The following is a 19,163-nucleotide window of genomic DNA, read 5'->3' on the forward strand; positions in this document are numbered from 1 at the left end:
TGTTACTATGGGGGAGGAGACCCATCTCTGCAAAGTACGTGTTAATGGCTATACAGCAGAGGCTTTGTTGGACTCAGGAAGTGTAGTGACTCTTGTACATGCCTCCTTGGTCTCCGGGGAAAACCCTACGGGACATAAAGTAGGGGTACTTTGTATTCATGGAGACCTACGTGAATACCCTATGGAAAGGGTCACCATTGCTACCTCGTGTGGAGAGGTTCAACATGAAGTGGGGGTGATGAAAAGACTTCCATATGCTGTTATTTTGGGAAGAGACTTGCCCCTGTTCTGGACATTATGTGGGAGGCGACCTAGCCCTCCGAGGTGTATGATTGACCCAGGCCCTGAGCCGGACGATCCCGACTCAGGGATACCTGCCGTAGGGGTCACCAGTATAGGGACAGAGTGTAACCCTGCCAGGTTCCCCCTAGAGGTAATGGCAGGAGAGGTTGAGCCACCCGAGGCAATCCCGGAGTTGAACGTGTCTCCAGATAATTTCGGAACCGCACAGCTCCGGGACCCCACATTGGCTCCTGGACGTGGAAATGTACAGGTAATTCATGGGGTACCCCAGCGGCCTGGTGCCAGGCTGGAAACTCCCTACATGGCTCTAAAGTGAGAGTTGCTCTATCGGGTTGATACAATCCGGGGAGAAATAGTGGAACAGTTGGTGGTCCCTCAGCCGTACCGCCGTCAGACCTTGGAATTGGCTCATAACCACCTAATGAGTGGGCACCTAGGTGAAGAGAAAACGCGGGAACGCATGTTTCAGCGGTTTTACTGGCCAGGGGTCGGCGCAGAAATCAAGAGGTTCTGTGAGTCCTGCCCAGTTTGTCAGTTGACCGCACCAACGCACCGTTTCCGTAGTCCTCTGATACCTTTACCCATTATAGAGGTGCCTTTTGAGCGGATTGCTATGGATCTGATCGGACCCATTGTAAAATCAGCCCGTGGTCACCAGCACATCCTGGTAGTGAAGGATTACGCGACACGTTATCCGGAGGCCATTCCACTATGTCACACCTCGGCGAGGCTTATTGCTCGGGAGTTGTTTGCTATGTTCTGTCGCGTGGGGTTACCCAAAGAAATCCTGACCGATCAGGGCACTCCCTTTATGTCTAAAATTACAAAGGAACTGTGCAAACTCCTCCAGATCAAGCAGCTACGCACGTCAGTGTACCATCCCCAGACTGATGGTCTAGTGGAACGTTTTAATAAAACTCTGAAGGCTATGTTGAAAAAGGTGGTCTCCAAAGAGGGGAAAGATTGGGACATGTTATTGCCCTATTTAATGTTCGCTATCCGCGAGGTCCCACAATCTTCCACCGGGTTCTCGCCATTTGAGTTACTGTATGGCAGACATCCGCGGGGACTGCTGGATATAGTTAAGGAAACTTGGGAACAGGAGCCCACCCCTCACAAAAGCACAGTGGAATACGTTATGGGTATGCAGGATCGTATCACGGCAGTAATGCCCATTGTTAAAGAGCATTTGCTGGATGCTCAGGCAGCCCAAAGTACTCAGTATAATAGAAAGGCCTCCATCAGGTCTTTTAAACCGGGAGATCGTGTCTTAGTCCTAATACCTACTGCAGAAAGTAAGTTCTTAGCCAAATGGCAAGGTCCCTATGAGATCCGGGAGAAAGTGGGGGAAGTAAACTATAAGGTGTATCAGCCAGGTAGAAGAAAACCAGAGCAAATCTACCATGTAAACCTGCTGAAGGCGTGGAAAGACAGAGAATGTATGGTGGCTGACGTAACGTTGGACCTAACCTTTTCAGGTGCTTTGACAACAACAAAGGAGGAGTCCCCTGATGATGAATTAGGAGTGAGGATAGGGGATTCTCTCTCAAAACAGCAGAGACGGGAGTCTCGGAGGTTAGTGCAGCGGAATACGGATGTGTTCTCAAGCCTACCCGGCCGAACAACCGTAATCCACCATGATATTGTCACTGAGCCTCAAGTAAGGGTACGCTTGAGGCCATACCAGGTACCAGAGGCTCGTAGGCAAGCCATTGCGGAGGAGGTAAAAAAGATGCTCCAACTAGGAGTTATTGAAAAATCCACGAGCGAATGGGCCAGTCCCATTGTGCTGATCCCGAAACCAGACAGTTCTTTAAGATTCTGTAATGACTTCCGAAAGTTAAATGAGGTTTCGAAATTTGATATGTATCCCATGCCCAGGGTCGACGAGCTTATAGAGAGACTGGGACGGGCCCAGTACTTCACGACTCTCGATCTCACTAAAGGTTACTGGCAGGTGCCGCTGACAGAGGCGGCAAAAGAAAAGACCGCTTTTGTCACGCCAGGGGGGCTCTATCACTATGTCGTCTTGCCATTTGGTTTACATGGGGCTCCGGCCACGTTTCAGAGATTAATGGACATAGTGTTAGAACCCCATCAACCATATGCCTCCGCATATTTGGATGACATCATCATCTATAGCAGTGACTGGAGCACCCACTTATCTCAGGTACAAGCGGTAGTGGATTCGCTCAGAACTGCTGGTCTGACGGCGAATCCAAGCAAATGTGCTATGGGTCTCAAAGAAGCCCGTTACTTGGGGTATGTGATAGGCCAAGGGGTTATCAAGCCACAAGTAAACAAAATCGAAGCCATTCAAAACTGGCCTTGTCCCCTTACCACAAAACAGGTAAGAGCCTTTCTGGGTATAATGGGGTATTACCGACGATTCATACCCAATTTTGCTGGAAGGTCGGCGCCTTTGACCAATCTCTTAAAAGGGAAGAAGTCGGTCATGGTCCACTGGACTACACAAGCAGAGGAAGCCTTTCAGGCGCTAAAGGTAGTCCTATGTTGTCAGCCTGTCCTTGTCAACCCTGACTTTCAAAAGGAGTTTATAGTACAGGCAGATGCCTCTGAGGTGGGTCTGGGTGCAGTTCTGTCCCAGGAGGTGGATGGAGAAGAGCATCCGGTCACCTATTTGAGTAGAAAACTCACCCCGGCAGAGAAGAACTATAGCATAGTGGAGAAGGAGTGCCTGGCCATAAAATGGGCTCTGGAATCCCTACGCTACTACCTGCTGGGGCGACACTTTCGCCTGGTGACAAACCACTCCCCTTTGGTCTGGATGAGGAATGCTCAGGAGAGAAATGCTAGAGTCACCAGGTGGTTTCTCTCCTTGCAGAACTTTCACTTTTCTGTGGAACACCGGGCTGGTAGGTTGCAGGGCAATGCGGATGCCCTGTCCAGAGGTCCCTGTATGTTGGCAAAAGTTCAACCCCGCCCGTTTGAACTGAGGGGGGGGATATGTGAGGCAGTGACAGGGGTAATATTTGAAGACCGCTATGTGTCCCCCAGAATGTGTCTGGAAACCCTCTGAGTTTGCTATAGCTATTACTGGGAGTATAGCACAAAGGGTAACAGGGAGACAGATCCCTCCTCCCAGTCCAGGTTTTGTAGCAATCCTCATGTCCGGCATTTTCGTTTAAATCATGCAGAGCACAGCAGGGTGTGTCTCAGTTGAGAGCCAGGCTTGGTGAAGCTAACACATGCTGTGTGAGCTGGGCTGGCTCTGTGTGGAGTGAACACAGGCCAAGAGTGTGAGCCTAGGAGAACCTTACACAGATCCCTGCGGTTATCGGGGTCCTAAGGTAACAAGACTTTTTGATGCAAAGAATTTGTCTATATGCACCGGCTGTGATCCGGAAGAGACTTTGACTGTGGGAAATTGGATCTATTTATGCTGCAACAATAAATAGACTGTTGGTGTGAACACGCTGCTGCCTCACTGCCTCACGTTTTTGCCCAAACAACGCTGCTACCTCACATAAGCTATAGCATCATGACATGAATAATTTTGCAGAGCCTAATAATAAGAAAATAGCGATTGTTGTAAAACTAAAGTGGTTAATATGCAGTCCCTGTATTAAGGGCTTTATTAACTACTGCAGGTCACCAGTGGATCGGCAAAATTATTCCATCTTAATGCAGTGTCTGTGTTACCAAGAAAGTCTGCAGTGGTTACTGTAGACTCCAGTATGAGGACCGCATAGATAAGTACATTATTAGATAAGTTCACATGTAAAGCGCCATGGAATAAGTGGCTCTATAATAATAATAATAAGTTATTCTAATTCCTTATTTGCCTGTCTGACCTTATAGACTAAAGTGCGTCATATATGAGATAGCGGTCGGACAAGCGATGCTTCGGCCAATAGTTCGGAAAATAGCCACCTCTCCCATACACTTGTTCTGCCATATCCACCTCTGTTCTCTATGAGAAAACCGACGCCAGATGTCTGGTGATGGCTCATCTCCAGGAGAACAAATGAATCGACAGTCCAAAATCGGACATGCCAAATCAACATAGCACCCCTAAACATATTAGTCTGTTGGCTGAACGTTCTTCCATGAAAATAAAAGGATCAGGCACAATCCTTCTCTCCCCCGACATCATTTGTAAGAAAGTCCCCTACACATACGTCCGATGGTTGGATGGTTGTCACGGTCGTCTACCTGTGTTTGCAGACTAGTGACAGCTTTAGTTAAAGAATGTACGTCTGGAACACCATGGTGTGAACAAGGTGCAAGACTCAAAAATGTTTTGAGTCTTGCACCTTTTTCACACCATGGTGTTCCAGACGTACATTATTTAATTAGTATGCATTTTCTGTCTGAGAACCCTGCTCCACCGATAGCCATGTGTGTTATTTCACATATATAGCTTGGTCCTTTGCTTCCCATACAGAACAAGTTTTTAACTGCAGGTGAGGTTACACATACGTTAGGAACCCAAAAATAGAGATTACCTTGGCGTTTGGTTTTGGGGCTCCTTTGCATTGATCAATACAATGGCTAAGCATCTCTGATTCCTATTATTCATAGCAGTTATGCACATACCATTTTCATGTTTTTCCCTTTTTTCAGATAGTCCATTGTATTTTTCAGTCTAGTATTCCCATAGCAGTTCTGCTTTTCATTATTCCCCTATACATTGTGACTGGTGTGCAACTCTTTATCCTAATGTTTAGTGACAGATTTAGGACTGGAGTCTCTCATCTCCATCTGGGACTCTACATTTAAATGTTTCATTTCTCTTGGTGATGAAACCATCAAAACCATGAAATCAGTTTTGCTGCTAGCAGTTTTCCAGCAGTGCAGCTCAGCTACAGCTGCTGTGTAGCCATGCACCTTTGTGTATATTTATACACTGGGACACTGGGAATATAATAACAATGGTGGGTAATAGTGAGAGGGTAGATGGGACACCTCCTGCCCTTACCTGCTGCTGTACCCAGCACTCCTAGCCAGACCCTACACAGGTTCTTCACCAGTCGCCGAGCAGGAACACCTGAAGCCCTGAAAAATCCTTACTATAGTCCTGGCTAGGGAGTGAGATGGTAAGGTACACTTGCAGGGTTTCCCAGCAATCTTTTCTCATTATAAAAAAACATTTGTATGCTGGCCGCTTTGGTGGAAGGAGCTGCTGTGGATTCTCCTGAAGTCGTATCCTGTCCATTTTTGGTTGTTATTCCCCTGTTTGTCTCACATACCCTCTTGTTGTATTAGTACAACGGTGGGTCAAGTGTACCTTACCATCTCACTCCCTATCCAGGACTATAGTAAGGATTTTTCAGGGCTTCAGGTGTTCCTGCTCGGCGACTGGTGAGGAACCTGTGTAGGGTCTGGCTAGGAGTGCAGGGTACAGCAGCAGGTAAGGAGGTGTCGCATCTACCCTCTCACTATTACCCACCATTGTTATTGTATTCCCAGTGTCCCCCATCTTTTTGGTGTTGTTGAGGTGTGTTATTGTTGTGCATCAGACATCTGTTGGTCTGAACGCACCCGACACTTGTTAAGCATGACAATGGGTCTGACAAAATCGGCAGGTTCAACCAACTTTCATCTACCATGTATAGGAGCATTAAAGGCACTCTCGCACAGACCGATAGCTAAACAAGAGTTCCATCAATCAGCTGGCTTACTAATAAAACAAAGATCTACTCCATATCACGGGAAAGAAGGATGTATAATAGATGACAAAAGTGCAACGGATTTTTCTGCAGATTTTGGCAAAACTCCATCTTTCTGCAACGGTTTCCAGTTTTACAACACTCTTGCTTCTCTGTAGTCCACCAAATGTACTGTAATTTATGCCAGAAATTGGACTAAATTATGATGGAAATCTTCACTAGCTGATAGATTTCTGTTTATGGGGCCCAGACAGACCCAGATTAGAACCCAAAAAGGTTTCCATATTGATTTGCAAAGAACATACAATATATTTCGATGAGACCAAATTGTGCAGTTGGTTGTCGCTTGTGCTGCTGAGAAGTGTAGTTCTTCCGCTACTTCCTCGAATGTGATAATCACACATAATGATGTTCTTAATCTGCAGAGAACTGTAAGCTGATGGCCCGAGCTCATGCCGCCCGCAGAATATGTTCCCGTCTCAATGACGCAGATCCCTCAGGACAAATTCTTTTCCGTTCCTCTGAGATCTTGTGGAACCTACTGGAAAATGGACCAAAAGAAGAAGTCATTAATCAGCTCAGTAATATCGAATGTATCTAGTAAGTGATTTTTATATCCTATTTCTTTGTCGCTCCATTGGGAGACCCAGACAATTGGGTGTATAGCTTCTGCCTCCGGAGGCCACACAAAGTAATTTACACTTTAAAAAGTGTAACCCCTCCCCTCTGCTATACACCCTCCCGTGCATCACGGGCCCATCAGTTTTATGCTTTGTGTTGAAGGAGGCACACATTCACGCAAGCTCCACATTTTAGTCAGCAGCAGCTGCTGATTTTATCGGATGGAAGAAAAGAGGGCCCCTCACAGGGCCCCCGGCATGCTCCCTTCTCACCCCACTGAGGTCGGCGGTGCTGTTAAGGTTGAGGTATCCATTGCGGGTACACAGGCTGGAGCCACATGCCGTTTTCCTTCCCCATCCCATAGTGGCTCTGGGAGAAGTGGGATCCTAACCGGTCACCAGGCACTGGGACCGGGCTCCCTCCGCAGCCCCTGAGGGAATCTGACGGACAGGAGACTGGGTATCATCAGGGACAGGCCCTGCTTCTAAGAGGTACTCTGTGTCCCCTTGGGGACGGCGCAGGGAGCGCCTGTGTAACAGACGCTGCAGCGACTGCTGTGTTTGTGTTTACACTGGGACTACCGCGCCGACCGCGCTTGTTTGCCGGGCAAGTTATTAACTTTAGTCCCCGGCTTCTGCGGCCTAGTTTCGTAACTCCCGCCCCCGGGCCTGCCAGTCAGGGGGAAGGGCGGGACGCTCGACTGCACGTCGGCTGTGAGGGCTGGAGCATACTTGGTATCCTCCTCCCCCCTCACTGAGCACTGTGGGGCACCAGTTTCCTGCACTTTATGAGGCACGCCCACGGCCCCCTCCTCCTCTGAGAACGCTCTGCAGCCATTGTTATTTCACTTCTGCAGCTGGAGGAATACAGAACGAGCTCTGTAGTGCTGGGAGGCCCAGGCAGGGAATCTGGTGGACACACAACCGCTTTGAGCGGTCGGTAAGCCGCACCGGTTTCCAGGTGCTGGCCCCCCTGGGTGCCGAAGTGTGTGTGTGTGTGTGTATATATATATATATATATATATATATATATATATATTTTGTATACATTTTCTCTGTTCGGCCGCATTATTGGCCTTTGGCTATATACCCTCACTGATTACTCTAAGAGGAGACAACAGCATGTCGTCCGCAAAGAGCAAGGGTACCAAGGCACAGGCTTATTTTGCAACCTGTACCTCTTGTGCGGCTATGTTACCTGCAGGTTCCACCTACCCTCATTGTGTGCAATGCTCGGCCCCTGTGGCACTCACTCAGCCGGAGCCTCAGGCACTGGTGGGACCCTCAGCTCAGGTAGAACCACCGGCTTCCACTGTCCAAATGGCAGGGACAGAGTTTGCAGTTTTGGCTGAGAAACTCTCTGAGTCGCTTTCACAATCCATGGCTCAGTCTATGGACAAATGGTCTGCTAAGATACTAGAAGCCTTGCAGTCCAGACCGGTAACACAGACACAGGGCACTGTGCGTGCATCGCCCCCAGGCCCCCCTCGGTTGGAGCAGCAAACTGCTCCTGAGGTGACACATAGGTCCCACGGTGAGGACTCCGACTCGGACCGCAGTCCCAGACCGTCTAAGCGGGCTCGCTGGGGACCTTCCTCCACTTCATCACGCTGCTCAGGGTCTCAGCATGAGGACTCTCTGGAGGATGAGGCGGAGGTTGCAGCTCAGGGCTCTGATCCTGACGGTGCTCTCAATCTTGATTCACCTGAAGGGGACGCCATTGTAAATGACCTTATAGCGTCCATCAACCAGGTGCTAGAACTTTCTCCTCCAACTCCACCTATTGAGGAGTCAGCTTCACAGAAGGAGAAACACCAGTTTAGGTTTCCCAAACGTACACGGAGTGCTTTTTTCGATCACTCTAACTTCAGGGATGCTGTCCGGAAGCACAGAGCATGTCCGGACAAGCGCTTTACTAAGCGCCTTAATGACACACGTTACCCCTTCCCCCCTGACGTAGTTAAGGGTTGGGCTCAGTGTCCCAAAGTGGATCCTCCAGTCTCTAGGCTGGCGGCTAGATCCGTAGTATCAGTGGCAGATGGCTCATCGCTCAAGGATGCCACTGACAGGCAAATAGAGCTCATGATGAAATCCATCTATGAAGCCATAGGCGCGTCCTTTGCTCCAGCATTCGCAGCCGTGTGGGCGCTCCAAGCTATCTCAGCTTGTCTGTCTGAGATTAATGCGGTCACACGTACCTCTACTCCGCAGGTTGTGTCTTTGACTTCTCAGGCGTCGGCTTTTTCGTCCTACGCCATGAACGCCGTCCTCGACTCGGTGAGCCGTACAGCGGTAGCATCCGCCAATTCGGTGGCAGTCCGCAGGGCCATGTGGCTACGCGAATGGAAGGCAGACTCTGCTTCCAAGAAGTTCTTAACCGGTTTGCCATTTTCTGGCGACCGCTTGTTTGGCGAGCAATTGGACGAAATTATTAAGCAATCCAAGGGAAAGGATTCCTCCTTACCCCAGTCTAAACCAAACAGACCTCAGCAGCGAAAGATTCAACCGAGGTTTCAGTCCTTTCGGCCCTCAGCCAGGTCCCATTCCTCCACGTCCAACAGGTCACAGAAGGGCCAGAGGAACTCTTCTGCATGGCGGTCTAAGTCACGTCCTAAAAAGACCGCCGGAGGAACCGCCCCCAAGGCGGCCTCTTCATGACTTTCGGCCTCCACAAACCGCATCCTCGGTCGGTGGCAGGCTCTCCCGCTTTTGCGACGCCTGGTGGCCACATGTCCAAGACCGATGGGTGAGAGACATTCTGTCTCACGGTTACAGGATAGAGCTCTGTTCTCGTCCTCCGACTCGTTTCTTCAGAACATCTCCGCCCCCCGAGTGAGCCGATGCACTTTTTCAGGCGGTGAACACTCTGAAGGCAGAAGGAGTGGTGATTCCCGTTCCTCCTCAGGAACATGGTCACGGCTTCTACTCCAACTTGTTCGTGGTGCCAAAAAAGGACGGATCATTCCGTCCCGTTCTAGACCTCAAACTGCTCAACAAGCATGTGAGCACCAGAAGGTTTCGGATGGAATCTCTCCGCTCGGTCATCGCCTCGATGTCACAAGGAGACTTCCTAGCATCAATCGACATCAAGGATGCTTATCTCCATGTGCCGATCGCACCTGAGCATCAACGCTTTCTGCGTTTCGCCATCAGGGACGAACACCTTCAGTTCGTGGCACTGCCATTCGGCCTGGCGACAGCCACACGGGTCTTCACCAAGGTCATGGCAGCAGTGGTGGCGGTCCTACACTCTCAGGGCCACTCGGTGATCCCTTACTTAGACGATCTTCTAGTCAAGGCACCCTCCAGGGGGGCATGCCAACACAGCCTGACCATTGCTCTGGAGACTCTCCAGAGGTTCGGGTGGATCATCAATTTCCCAAAGTCAAATTTGACACCGACCCAATCGCTGACTTACCTCGGGATGGAGTTTCATACCCTTTCAGCGATAGTGAAGCTCCCGCTGGACAAACAGCGTTCACTACAGACAGGGGTGCAATCTCTCCTTCGGGGTCAGTCACACTCCTTGAGACGCCTTATGCACTTCCTAGGGAAGATGGTGGCAGCAATGGAAGCAGTTCCTTTTGCGCAGTTTCATCTGCGTCCACTTCAATGGGACATTCTCCGCAAATGGGACAGGAGGTCGACGTCCCTAGACAGGAACGTTTCCCTGTCACGGACAGCCAAAACCTCTCTTCAGTGGTGGCTTCTTCCCACTTCTTTGTCGAAAGGAAAATCTTTCCTGCCCCCATCCTGGGCTGTGGTCACGACGGACGCGAGTCTGTCAGGGTGGGGAGCGGTCTTCCTCCACCACAGGGCTCAGGGAACCTGGACTCCGACAGAGTCCTCCCTTCAGATCAATGTTCTGGAGATAAGGGCAGTGTATCTAGCCCTAAAGGCGTTCCAGCGGTGGCTGGAGGGCAGGCAGATCCGAATACAGTCGGACAACGCCATGGCGGTTGCGTACATCAACCACCAGGGCGGCACACGCAGTCGGCAAGCCTTCCGAGAAGTTCGGCGGATTCTGCTGTGGACGGAAGCCACAGCCTCCACCATCTCCGCAGTTCACATCCCGGGCGTAGAAAACTGGGAAGCAGATTTTCTCAGTCGCCAGGGCATGGACGCAGGGGAATGGTCTCTTCACCCGGACGTGTTTCTAGAGATCTGTTGCCGCTGGGGAACGCCGGACGTCGATCTAATGGCGTCTCGGCACAACAACAAAGTCCCGGCATTCATGGCTCGGTCCAAGGATCACAGAGCTCTGGCGGCAGACGCGTTAGTTCAGGACTTGTCGCAGTTTCGACTGCCTTATGTATTTCCTCCTCTGGCACTGTTGCCCAGAGTGTTACGCAAGATCAGGTCCGACTGCCGCCGCGCCATCCTCGTCACTCCAGACTGGCCGAGGAGATCGTGGTACCCGGATCTGTGGCATCTCACGGTGGGTCAACCGTGGGCACTCCCAGACCGACCAGACTTGCTGTCTCAAGGGCCATTTTTCCATCTGAATTCTGCGGCCCTCAACCTGACTGTGTGGCCATTGAGTCCTGGCTCCTAGCGTCCTCAGGGTTATCTCAAGATGTCATTGCCACCATGAGGCAGGCCAGGAAACCAACGTCCGCCAAGATCTATCACAGGACTTGGAGGATCTTCTTATCCTGGTGCTCTGATCAGGGTTTTACTCCCTGGCCGTTTGCCTTGCCCACTTTTCTTTCTTTCCTTCAATCCGGAATGGACAAGGGCTTGTCTCTCGGCTGTCTCAAGGGACAAGTATCGGCGCTTTCCGTGTTTTTTCAAAAGCGTCTAGCCAGGCTTCCGCAGGTCCGCACGTTCCTGCAGGGGGTTTGCCACATAGTCCCACCTTACAAGCGTCCGCTAGAACCCTGGGATCTTAACAGGGTGCTGACGGCTCTCCAAAAGCCACCTTTCGAGCCGATGCGGGATGTCTCTCTATCTCGCCTTTCGCAGAAGGTGGCCTTCCTAGTGGCAGTCACATCACTTAGGAGAGTGTCTGAGCTAGCAGCGCTGTCATGCAAAGCCCCCTTCCTGGTGTTTCACCACCAGGATAAGGTGGTTCTGCATCCGGTCCCGGAATTTCTCCCTAAGGTGGTATCCCCGTTTCATCTCAATCAGGATATCACCTTACCTTCTTTTTGCCCTCATCCAGTTCATCAATGTGAAAAGGATTTGCACTTGTTAGATCTCGTGAGAGCACTCAGGCTCTACATTTCTCGCACGGCGCCCCTGCGCCGTTCTGATGCGCTCTTTGTCCTTGTCGCTGGCCAGCGTAAGGGGTCGCAGGCTTCCAAGTCAACCTTGGCTAGGTGGATCAAGGAACCGATTCTTGAAGCTTACCGTTCGTCTGGGCTTCCGATTCCTGCAGGGTTGAAAGCCCATTCTACCAGAGCCGTGGGTGCGTCCTGGGCATTGCGGCACCAGGCTACGGCTCAGCAGGTGTGTCAGGCGGCTACCTGGTCGAGTCTGCACACTTTTACAAAACACTATCAGGTGCATGCCTATGCTTCGGCAGACGCCAGCCTAGGTAGGCGAGTCCTTCAGGTGGCGGTTGCCCACCTGTAAGAAGGGGCCGTTTTTCGGCTCTTTTTATCGAGGTATTCTTTTACCCACCCAGGGATTACTTTTGGACATCCCAATTGTCTGGGTCTCCCAATGGAGCGACAAAGAAGAAGGGAATTTTGTTTACTTACCGTAAATTCCTTTTCTTCTAGCTCCTATTGGGAGACCCAGCACCCGCCCCTGTCCCTTCGGGCTGTTGTTCTTTTGTGTACACATGTTGTTCATGTTCAATTGTTCTTTTGGTTCATGGTTTCAGTTCTCCGAACATCCTTCGGATTGAATTTACCTTAGACCAATTTTTAAGTTTCCTCCTTCCTGCTTTGGCACCAAAACTGATGGGCCCGTGATGCACGGGAGGGTGTATAGCAGAGGGGAGGGGTTACACTTTTTAAAGTGTAAATTACTTTGTGTGGTCTCCGGAGGCAGAAGCTATACACCCAATTGTCTGGGTCTCCCAATAGGAGCTAGAAGAAAAGGAATTTACGGTAAGTAAACAAAATTCCCTTCATTGTAAAGTTTTAAGACTTACTTAACCAAAATCTGGAGTTTAGTTATTGCACCTAGGTATCTTCTAAATTTACCAAATGCCATACCCAGAACATTTAAAGGGGCAGTCCCATCTTGTAATATATGGCATCGGTGGATGTGGACCCACTGCGCCTCTGGCCTGGCTTACCCTGGAGGGGCATACCTAAGCAAATACCTGGTATTCACTGGAGCCTCAGATGGTAAGGATAGGTTTAGCCACAGGTAGTCACCAAGTACCAATCCCATGGCAGTCCTCGGGTCTGCAGCAGCTGACTGGAGGGTCAGAGACACGGGTGCGAGGTACAGGTGGGCAAAGGCAAAGATGTGGCCAGACAATCCGAGGTCAGGGCAGGCAGCAGAGGTTCAATATCTACAACCAAGGTCAGGAACAGAGAGAGCAGAATAAACAGTAAACAAGCCGGATCAATAACATAAGACACAAAACAAACAACCATAAACAGGAATTAGAGACAAGCTACTAGGCACTAGTTCAGGTGGGGAGTGGTGGGAGGAGCTGCCTAATAAACCCTATGCTGCCTATGGATAGGCTGGGAAAGTTGGACCCTGCAGGACACAGCAGAAATAAGTTTCTGCAGGAATTGGCCACTCCTCCCCATAGCCAGGTGGAGACAGCAGGGATATGCAGCAGAGTTGGGAGAGCTGCATGAGATGTCTGACACAGGAATCAGCAGAGCGGCAGACGCAGTGAGTAGCACGGTGCTGGGGACGCCTATGCATTACTGCCATGACAGTACCTCCCCCTTACGTCCTTCCCCTACTTGGCTACCCCGACATAGAAACCTTTCCAAGCCAAGCAGGAAGGGGCACAGATCTTCTCCACAGGCTCCCAGGATTTCTCCTCAGGTCCAAAGCTTGAAGGTCTACCAGAAAGAAGGTCCTCTGCTGAACTTGTTTTGACTCCAGGATGTCCCTAACCTCGAATACATCAAAGGCACCCTCAGAACCAGAAGTAGTAAAGGTAGCATGAGGCTTCGAGAAGCGATTCAGGACCACCGGCTTTTGGAGCGACACATGAAAGCAGTTAGGTATCCGTAGATTTCCAGGGAGTTTCAGACAGTAGGTCACCAGATGAAGTTGCATGAGGATTTTGTATGGACCAAGGTACCAGTGAGCGAACTTGTATGATGAAGGGCACCTCCAATTGAATAATGAACTGGATCTCACAATCTGAGACAATATGGAGAGGAAGACCATGGAGACGAAACTCGAATTGAAAGAACTGTGTAGTGAGTTTGGTAGCGGAGGGAAAGCCAACTATAGGAATAAAGAGAGCCATTTTGGCAAACTGATCCACCACTACCCAGATGGTGTTGCAGACCACAAAGAGAGGTTTGTTTTTAAATCAGATACATTTTTATTGAATAATTTTGGTACAGAGAAACAAACCACATACCTACAAGTATGCCAAGTACTCCCCTTCCCCCCTCCTTCCATCCAAACTTGTTCATTTACCTACTCAACATACAATTTATTTAACAATACAATTGTCATATACGTAGCAATGCATAGATCATCAACCACTGATACGTTCGTTGATTAAGACACATGAATTCCGACCCAGTACCTCAACTCATTTCCAGAAAGACAGGCTAAAACAGGCCCACCAACTGGACTCTAGCCCATGTCAGTGTCGCTGGGGCCAGATTAGGAGTATCAAGCCACGGAGGAGAGTCTGGTTTGTGATGAAATCCATGGCTATATGTTGTTCGAAAGGAAGGTACTGGCAGAGGCTGAAGGAGACCAGCAGATTTGTACCTTTAGGACTTTGTGGCACACTGTGGACAAGCAGTTACAAAGTCCCAACCATCCTTGACTAGCGAAGGCCACCAGAAGCACCAATAAATCAGCTCAATGGACCATATGGCCAGCCAGATTGGACTTGTAACTCCAGGGAAGAATTATCTAGCTTCTAGCAGGGTGGACAAAGGTTTTAATGGGAAGAATGTTTTAAAAGAACTGGAGCCACTTTGACAATCTTAGCAAATTTAATTATACCCTGAGGTCCATCCTGAAAATCAGCCAGAGCATCCGTTGGGTGGACTCCAGGAAGGTTAATCATCATAGAGTTGGCATCTCACAATAGATGTCTCCACTCCTCAAGCGCCATATTGTGTAGTTTCAGTCAGCTGGAGAGTATAGCTTGGAGAAATAAAAACAGGAGACAGACCTCACAGAAGAAGTCTTCTGGAAGAGAACAGCTCTAGCACCGATGGAGGAGGCATCCACTTCCAGGATGAACTGCTTGTTTGTTAGGATCAGGGTGGTGCAACACTGAAGCTCTTGCGAAGGCCTCTTTCAAGTGTCGGAAGGCTGACTCAGGGCAGAATTTGGTATTAGGTTCTTTTTGTTTAAGGCAAAAGTGGGTGCCATGAGGGACATGAAGTGTGGAATAAATTGCCTGTAAAAGTTTTCGAAGCCCAGAAGCACTGTACGATACACAAAAATTGAGGACGAGGCCAGGAAAGAACAGCAGAAACCTTCTCTGGTTCCATCTTAAGACCCTGGTTGGAGACAATGAAGCTAAGGAAGGTCAAAGAGGTTTTTTCAAAAACACGTATGGGCAATTTGGAAAATTATTTGTTGTCCCATAGACACTGCAGAACTTGATGGACGTGTTTTCTGTGCGTAGATAGAACAGGGGAGAAAATTAGAGTATCGTCCTCACAACCACAGAAAAATAGAGGCTGTCCCAAAAGATGTCATTAACAAGCTCCTGAAACATGGCGGGTGCATTACACCGACCATAGGAGATGATGAGATACTAGTAGTGACTGTCATGGGTATAAGGGCCGTCTTCATTTTCGACGCCTTTGTGGTTCTGTATCAAATTATAAGCCCCTCTTAAGGGTGCTTTACACGCTGTGACATCTCTAGCGATCTTGTTAGTGATGTGACACGCTAGATCGCAGATGCGATCTGCCGAGATCGCACATGTGACCGGCGCTACAAAAACAACCTATGTGCGATCTCGGCAAATTGCATCTGCAATCTAGCGTGTCACATTGCTAACGAGATCGCTAGCGATGTCGCAGCGTGTAAAGCACCCTTTAGATTCAATTTAGTGAAAATCTTTGCCCCACGGATTCTGTCAAATGACTCAGACATCAATGGCAAGGGATACTTGTTTCTAAAGGTGATTTTCTTAAGACCCAGGGTCAATGCAGGCATGTAGGGATTCTAGGACTACGGGAGGAGCAAGATGCAGAAGGATGAGCTAGATGCAGAGCTCTGCCCCTCTCATATCTACATAGATTATCATAGGCACCAACTGCCATCTCCTATCTCAGTAATTGGAAAGTCTTCACTAAATACAGATTTCACTGCACAATTGAGAATTTTGATAATGACTGATCAATTCCGGCAAAGAAAGAAGCAAATGTATCTGATAAGATAAATTACGAAATTGCTTATTTTCATGTGCACTATTGATTCATAAAATAAAAATTAAAACTACAGTTACTCTAAGGAGTAGCTCACAGGGTAATTATGCAGAGCAGCCTATAGACACGCCCATAGAGAATCCTGTGAGCCACGCCCCTTTGTAATGAACATTAAAATTAGTGTCACCATTCCTATGTGCAGAACATTATTTTTCTGCTATGCTCTCCTGCAGAGCCGGTATATGTTGCTTATGGTGCAGAACGTTTTGCAGGATGAATGCTCTGCTGGTTGTTTCACAGCACTGGGTTTCATGCTGTCCTGGGAGGTGTTCACGCAGATGCTTCTCGTTCCTCGTGATTGCTCTGCTTCATTAGGGAGCGTGTTAGCGCAGGACGCCGCCAATCATACTTCTTGGTTACAGTTGTACTGTTGGCTCCCGTGGTGCTCAGTGTTCAGATCTTGGCCTCTCGACTCCGGACTGTTGTTGACCCGTCTCTACCTGTCCTCTCCTTTTTCTGTTTTGACTTCCCGGCTTCTGACCTCGGACTTCCTCCTGACCACGTCCCCGCCTGTTCCCTGTATTTTGTACGTACTCTCCTGGAAACCTGACCTTCGGCTTGTATTTTAACCTCATCTCTGTCTACCCCCCCTTGTACCTCCACCTAGTGACAGTCATCACAATTACCAGTAAATTAAAAAGGCCCATATCTCTGGAACAGTATGGATGATTTAAAACATACAAAAGACAGAAAACTCAGGGGAACAACAGAAATAAAATAAGAGGAAAAACTGGCCACTTTTGACCTATTGACAGGTCCCCTTTAAATGTGTTAAAATGGTATTATTTGAATAAATAAGAATGCCACGAACCAGGTAGCCACGGCACATTCTACCTGTACATCTTCAGCAAAAAGCAAATTCCCAACCAGTACCGCTAGAATGATAGGATGAATTTGATCGCATGTATTTGAACCTTTTTCTAGTGCGCTGAAAGATTCTTTTGTACGTCTCCTCACAAATGGCTGCAGACACCATGACCGACAGCTGAGAAATGATCTTCTGGTAATCGCCACCTTGATCGCAGAGAACAGTCGTCCACCGATGATCGTAAGTAGAATCTGCTGGGAGGAAGTTTGCTGATCAATACTTCCAGGGGAGAATAATACCTCCTTAATATAGCATCTAATGGAATAAATGCCCAAAAAAAATCTCTTAAGCCCCAAGTCTTCAGTTTTCTGCAGAATTATTGCAAAATGTTTGCAGAACTTACAGTTGCACAAACATTTGGTGACTTTTGGTGTCTTTACACCAGTCCTAGCCAAGTTGGGCATCTTATTCCATTGCACCCTTCAAGATTAGTATACAAATCGTCAATCTTGATTGTCTATTTATGGAATCGGAAGCTTATGAGGGTACAGTACAGTAAGGGCAAGTGTATGGGAGCCATATTTTAGCATTGCACATCTAAAAGGTTGTGCAGAGGCACAATACAGCCTTGTGCCAGAGCCCGAAGGGTATGTACATATCAGTGGATTAGGTGCTGATTAGGTGCAAGTCGCTTTGGATAAGACTCTATCAGCTTTCCACATCTTGTCAGATGTAGCGTTTACCTTGGTGGCCAAAAAGTTCAATTTTGGTCTCATCAGACCACTCACCTTCCTCCATACATTTGGGGAGTCTCCAACATGTCTTTTGGCAAAATCAAAACTAGCCTTCCAATTTTTGGCTATAATTAATGGCTTTTTTCTGGCCACTCTCTCTCTGCTTGGGAACTCTGCAGCTCCTTCAGGGTTACTTTTATGCCGGCGTCACACGGTACGATATATCGGGCAATATGTCGTCGGGGTCACGTCGTTAGTGACGCACATCCGGCATCGTTTGACATATCGTACCGTATGACACCTCTGAACGACTGTGAACGAGCAAAAATACTCACCTTATCGTTGCTGGTTGACACGTCGTTCATTTTCATAAAGTCGGTCCTCCTTCTGTGCTCCGGTTGTTCATCGTTCCTGAGGCAGCACACATCGCTCCGTGTGACACCCCGGGAACGATGAACTGCAGCTTACCTGCGTCCCGCCGACAATGCGGAAGGAAGGAGGTGGGCGGGATGTTACGTGCCGCTCATGTCCGCCTCTCCGCTTCTATTTGGCGGCCGCTGTGTGACGTCACTGTGACGCCGCACGTCCCTCTACCTTCAGGAAGAGGATTTTTGCCGCCCACAGCGAGGTCGTTAGGGAGGTAAGTGCATGTGACAGGGGGTTAACGACTTTGTGCGCCACGGGCAACTAATTGCCCGTGACGCACAAATGACGGGGGCGGGAACGATCGATCGCTCGTGCGATCGCACGTTAGATCATACCGTGTGACGCCGGCCTTAGTCTCTTTGCTGCCTCTGATTAATGCCCTCCTTGCCCAGGCTGAGAGCTTTGGGGGGGCGACCCTCTCTTGGCAAGTTTGTTGTTTGTACAATGCTCTTTATTCATTTGATGATATTTGATGATATTGGATCTGATGGCGCTCCAGGAGATCATCAGAGGTTGGAATATTTTTTTTTAAAAAAACCCAACCCTGACTTGTACTTCTTAGCAACTTTGTTTCTGACTTTCTTGGAGATCTCCTTGCTCTTCATGGTATTGTATGAAGACCTCATTGGCCTTCATTGTGTTGTCTGGAGATCTCCTTGCTCTTTATGGTATTGTATGAAGACCTCATTGGTCTTCATGGTGTTGACTGGAGATCTCCTTGGTCTTAATTGTGGAGATCTCCTTAGCCTTCATAGTGTTGTTTGGAGATCTCCTTGGTCTTCATGATGTTGTTTGGTTAGTGCGGCCTCTTGGTAATGGTGTTGCTGCCTCTTTGGCCTTTCTGTTACGTCACCGCCGGAGTCTGCTCCAGCGATTTCTGCTTCGATCGCCAGGCGACGCCATTTTCCTGTCGTGGATGGTGCTGGTTAGGGGATAGGAGTCGATGCCAGCGGCACCGGTGGGCGCAGGCTCCGATCATCCACTGGGCTGGGTTATCTTGGGATCTGCAGTACCGCTGGCTGACTTTGGGTGGCATGTGTCTTCCAGCTGAAGTTGCCAGCGTTCAGCTACAGCCA

The 19,163-nt window shown here is 49.0% G+C and overlaps 1 protein-coding gene across 1 annotated transcript in view; it reads left to right on the forward strand.

The window, feature by feature from the left end:
• The window catches only part of CFAP69 (cilia and flagella associated protein 69), a 109,745-nt gene that overhangs the window by 31,226 nt on the left and 59,356 nt on the right, over window positions 1-19,163 (forward strand). The window contains exons 8-9 of the mRNA XM_075316833.1: window positions 6,362-6,536; window positions 17,044-17,167. Of these exons, the coding sequence (XP_075172948.1) occupies window positions 6,362-6,536; window positions 17,044-17,167 (299 nt within the window). The remainder of the gene's footprint in view (window positions 1-6,361; window positions 6,537-17,043; window positions 17,168-19,163) is intronic.

This window comes from Anomaloglossus baeobatrachus, chromosome 6, assembly GCF_048569485.1.
Source record: "Anomaloglossus baeobatrachus isolate aAnoBae1 chromosome 6, aAnoBae1.hap1, whole genome shotgun sequence".
Taxonomy (NCBI): Eukaryota; Metazoa; Chordata; class Amphibia; order Anura; family Aromobatidae; genus Anomaloglossus; species Anomaloglossus baeobatrachus.